This window comes from Setaria italica, chromosome III (genome assembly GCF_000263155.2).
Source record: "Setaria italica strain Yugu1 chromosome III, Setaria_italica_v2.0, whole genome shotgun sequence".
Taxonomy (NCBI): Eukaryota; Viridiplantae; Streptophyta; class Magnoliopsida; order Poales; family Poaceae; genus Setaria; species Setaria italica.
The window spans coordinates 16,296,119-16,301,234 of NC_028452.1; the positions used below are offsets into that span (position 1 = coordinate 16,296,119).

A 5,116-nucleotide genomic window follows, 5' to 3' on the forward strand; every position below is an offset into this window, starting at 1 on the left:
AAAAAAAAAGTAACTTACCACTCGAAAAAAGCTCAGGCAAGCTCGCAGCTCGCTCGACAACAGCTGGGCCTAGAAAACTTCCTAGTACAGCTTGGGTCTAGATAAATTCTAGTAGCGCGCGTCAGCCCACAGGCCGGAGCCCAATACCCAATTCGTAGTGCGCGGAACGGAAAAGCTTCAGAACCCGACTCGGCCAGACAGCACCCGACGCACACCGCCTGCCCGCTCGACATACGCCGGCACGCCGCCCCAGTCTCAAGGCTGCTGAAGCCGCCAGCGCCCGCCGCGCCGCAGCGGCGCAGCCCCGAGCGCCGGCGTCGTGCCGGCCGGTGGACGACCACCGACGCCCCGCGGCCGAACGGGCTACCGCGGTCCCGCGCCCCAGCTGTGCGCCCGCGCCGGCCAGCGCCCCGTGCGGCTACCACTGGTACTGCTGCTGCTGTACCCAAACTTCTTCCGGATTACAATTCCTGCTTGCTTCGTTTGATTTTATTAATTTGGTGCCTGTAGTCCAGTTTAGCTTCATCAGTTCATCTGTTGTTGCTCTTGCTCCTGCCTGTCCGTGCACATTGTGGCGTTGTGCTCTAGTTGGGCTTGGAATTCGGATCGATCTACACTATTCTGGGTCAAAGAAATGATGCTTTAGTGTTTAGATGTACCAATTAGTGCCGCTGTGCGTATCCTTGCTTCTACAGTTTGTTCTTCTGTCATGGGTTTGCTGTCCCATGGTAGCTTTGATTGAGATTTATAGGTCGCCTGAAATCATCATTTGTTTTTGCTACTATTGTTAGAAAGTCGTGCCATGAAGAACTAAGACATTGTATTGTCTTTTCGCACTTATTTGTTGAATAACCTTTTAAATATATTATCGTACTTTTACTTATTTTATACTTGTATACTGAATTGCTTGGCACATTTTGTAGTTGTGTTACCACATTGTATTTTTGATTATATCCGGGGGTGGAGCCAGAATTGGCTCAAGCCCCGGGCTGAACATGTGAGGCTCTACGCAAATGACCAAAGCAGCGACGCCAAGAGCAGCTCGATAGCTTGACGTGAGGCTCCTGGACTGCTAATGCTAGCCTCCTGGGCTTTTCCTTCTTTAGCTAGATATATCTCATGGACTGACCAGTAAACATCACATATATATACAAAGGGATTGCATGGGCTGGACCTGGGCTGCAGCCCCCCCAGCCCGGGTCCTAGATCTGCCCCTGATTATATCGAATTGCATATTGTAGTATTAGCTAAGGGCTAGGCATACTCTGGGTTATAATCTTGGGTCTCCCGCTTGGCACAAGATCTGGTTCTTGTCTGCACAATGGGCATGTGGGACTGTGTTCTCACCCTCGTCTTGCGAGGTGGTCAGAGTCAGAGACGTCCATAGTTGGTCTTGGATTGCTAGCCGTGAGAAAAAACTCTGGTGGCACCCATGTCTTCCAAAACTTACCTTGACCGTTTGATTAATTTTGTCTACTGGTAGTTCAGCAGTAGTCTGGTTTGGTGGCAGTTAAAAGATTTGGCATGCAACTGAAACTATCCTCAGCTCTGTGTCATGCTCGTTATGGTACCAGCTTGTTTCAGTATCAGATTATAGTTAGGACTGGTTGTGCTTCCGCAATTGCAACTATTCTGGAATGTTTATTATGCTGTTAAGGTACTAAGTTGTTTCGGTATCAGATCCTGCTTATTAAAGGACCAATGTCAACTGTCACTGATCAGAAGAAGCGCACATTAGAAGCCCTTAAGCAACAGTATACTGCTGCAAAAGCCAAGAAATTACAAGATGAACAGCTTAAGAGCCATAAGAGGAACAATTTTGATGCCCCGAAGCCTAAATTTGATACGCCAAGGAAAGGCAAAGCTCCAGAAGTCACTCCTCGTCAAACATCTGCCCTGCCCTCGTCTCATAAAGGTTCAGTTTTGTCATTTTTCTTTATGATGCAACCATGAGTTTTTGTTTGTGTCTATTTTTTTATCATACTGCTGCCTCCTTTTTAGGTGTAGCATTTTCCAGCTGCAGTCGTCAACAAAAATCTTCTGCATCCTCAGGTAACCTCCCTACCTTTCTGTGTTCATGTGCAAGGCTATGTAACAAATACTTGTGAACTTTGTAGGTGAAGAAATCAACCCTGTGTATGCTGAACTTTCATGTTCCCTTCATGACAATTTGCTCCAAGATGGCATTTCGGTAAATATTCCTGTGATATGGGTTGTCTGTCTCAAATTTACCGTTATTTGTGATGAAAAACCTCTCATATTTACTGTTGTGAACTTTGGTGTAGGATTTTGATAGCACAGAGGTTGTTCACAGTGTTATATATGACATAATTCAGAAAGGTGGAGATTCTGGGAAAATTACCAAGGGAGCCAAAAAGTTAAAGATGGAAAAGGGGATCCTTTTGGATAACTATGTTCAGAGGGGTCCTAGACTAGTGGATGCCCAAGCAAGATCTTTGTTGATTCACTCAAAGCGATCAAAACAGCACATGTCTTTGAAGCAACATAAGAAATGTGGTTCATTTGATTTAGATGGTACATTCCACAAGTAAGTCTTGTTCGAGAGTTGCCCTTAAAATGACCAATCACCACCAAAAGATCATTTTATCTTTTGGTTTCTTTTTATGGCATGAACGATATTAAAACTGAGTTCCTTGAGAGTTACAAATAACAACTAAATTAAAGTTTATATCTTTGCTCAACTCTCCACATAATATGTTATCACCTTTGGAATCATCACTTTTTTTACACGTCATTCTTGGTCTTGCAGGTATGACCTCTATAAGCCAATGCATGAGATGTGGAAGACATATATCAGAGAGCTTACAAAAATTACCCCGTATGATGTTACACTATTATTCTATTTGTTATTCTGAATCTTTTATCTATCTTTTTGTTCTTCTTTCCGTGGAAAATAAGATCCCATTCTGTCTTGTGCTTCAACAAAATAAAAGACAGTTAAACTCTGAATGTTCTGCTGCTTTTGATCTCTTGATCTTAATTCTCTGATTTAATTAGTTTTTATAAAATGCTGTAGTGCTAGGTTGATTGTAGAACTTCAATGGATCTCAATTGCAGGCTGTCTTCCGTACTAAATAGTAAGAAATAATCAAATATACTACTGTGCACTTTATTGTGTTAACAACACTGAGACCACTCAAAAGACCCTAGCAGCTCCTTGAACAGAAACCTACTAAGTACTAACTTTAGGGGCAATTTGCCCGGACATTTGGTACCATTAACAGTGTTGTGAGAGACTATTAATTATAGTATAATGCTATAAGCACTTTTATGAAATATTAACAAACTTGAAGAGTCGAACAATTAAAATCAAGATAGAAAATATGAGCCTGAGGGCCATAAGCCCAAAACAAGCACAATCAGAGCAGGATATCAACTCGAGTTTTTTGAAAACTTGTACCTGAATCCATCATGGTGCCTTTTCTGTCCCTTATATGAGCTAATAGCATGCCCTGTGACCCTGTCTTCCCCACAGGAAAAAGCAATTGTCCGAAAACCTCCTTTCTGCAGATCTTCACGGGGCCCTTCTAATAGGTGATTCATATGCTCGAACTAGTTGCACGCTGGATTGTTCGTTCTTTCTGACTTTCTTTAACTCGGTCATGTTGTATGTGGCTTTGTGGTATCCAGTGGCAGAATGCAAAGCTGCTTCATATCAAGGTGTAAGTGGCATCATGATTCGGGATACTGCAGAGACTTTTGGAATTATATCACAGGACAATCATTTCCGAGGTACTTTTCCTTCTCTTCTTTATGCTGTGCTGTGAACTACTTGTATAGGTTGTATTTTGTTTTGTGTGTCAAAATGGCTCTTAAAGTGATTGTTCAGCCTTGGTTTTCTATTGCTAGCTTCTATTTACTGCGAGCACTGCTAAATCATTCTTCTTGATTTGTTAAGAAATAACATAGTAGTTCTAATAGAGGCTCTCTCAACACCTATATCATCCTGAATTTGAAATCCTCATCATCAGAGGTTGATGCGGCGATGATTTTGTTTTCATCTCGTTACAAATGCATCAATGTTATTGTCACTTGTCAGATAACCTATCTGGCAGCTCCAGAGGCTTGTTGTCATTGATATCTATTCGCATGAAGACATGTAAAATTCTGTTACACCAACTGCAGAGCTTCTAAGTGGCTTATTTCGAACCTGCAGTCGTACCAAAAGCTGGTTCGGTTTTCATCCTCCAAGCGGACTGCTGGAAGGTCACACTGATCGGCGACAAGCTTTCGCCCAAAGAAAAGTTGAAGGAGGACCAGCGCCAGCAGCGCGCACAATCGCTGATCAGATAGTTTCCAATCTAGTGACTGATGCTCCAAAAAATTTTGCCTCACGGAGGAACATGTAGAGTTATTTGTTTGTTTCTGTTTAGCTCCTGTCACTGAATCTTGGCCCTTCGACATTCCTAGCGGCAGTGACTGACAGACCACTTCGGGGTGTTTGGATAGCCGGTGCTAAACTTTAGCAGTGTCACATCGGATGTTCTGATGCTAATTATGAGGATTAAATATAAGCTAATTACAAAACTAATTGCACAGATAGAGTCTAATTCGCGAGACAAATCTATTAAGCGTAATTAATCCATCATTAGCAAATGGTTACTGTAGCACCACATTGTCAAATCATAGACTAATTAGACTTATTAGATTCGTCTCGCGAATTAGACTCCATCTGTGCAATTAGTTTTGTAATTAGGTTATATTTAATACTCCTAATTAGTATCAAACATTCAATGTGACGGATTTAGCACCTTGAGCCAAACAGCCCAGTTGTAAGGGTGAAGCACCTACGGATTTCAGGTGCGTGGCCATGTACTGTACTAGACTTTAGGTGACGCAACAACTGTAGTAGTCCTGGCACCTACGGAGTTTTGGTGGAGCAAGTACTGTAGCAGTTACACTTTGCCTTCGGTTCTCGTACGATTCATTCAGTTACACTGAGTAATTAATTGTTTCTGTCACAATGATTGCACGGGCTGATGGACATATGGCCTGGGTGAATGGTTGCTTGGATGTTATGAGAAATCGCAGTGTCAAAGCTCACAACCGGGAATCAACTAGGCATCGATTACTCGGAACGTAGGGAAGGAGGGTC

At 42.8% G+C, this 5,116-nt stretch overlaps 1 protein-coding gene across 3 annotated transcripts in view; it reads left to right on the forward strand.

The window, feature by feature from the left end:
* LOC101753365 overlaps nt 1-4,985 on the forward strand; it is a 12,257-nt gene extending 7,272 nt beyond the window's left edge. The window contains exons 2-10 of one of the 3 annotated variants that reach the window (XR_002677037.1): nt 1,681-1,915; nt 2,002-2,052; nt 2,118-2,191; nt 2,286-2,548; nt 2,771-2,839; nt 3,497-3,555; nt 3,652-3,753; nt 4,147-4,454; nt 4,789-4,985. Coding sequence is in view for 2 of the 3 variants with exons in the window: in XM_004961717.3 (XP_004961774.1) it covers nt 1,702-1,915; nt 2,002-2,052; nt 2,118-2,191; nt 2,286-2,548; nt 2,771-2,839; nt 3,497-3,555; nt 3,652-3,753; nt 4,147-4,370 (1,056 nt within the window). In the remaining variant the exon portion in view is untranslated. Of the gene's footprint in view, nt 1-1,680; nt 1,916-2,001; nt 2,053-2,117; nt 2,192-2,285; nt 2,549-2,770; nt 2,840-3,496; nt 3,556-3,651; nt 3,754-4,146; nt 4,571-4,788 lie in introns of those variants that run through there. The other 2 variants (XM_004961717.3, XM_004961718.3) reach the window with 2 other exon arrangements.
* The last annotated feature ends 131 nt before the right edge of the window (nt 4,986-5,116 follow it).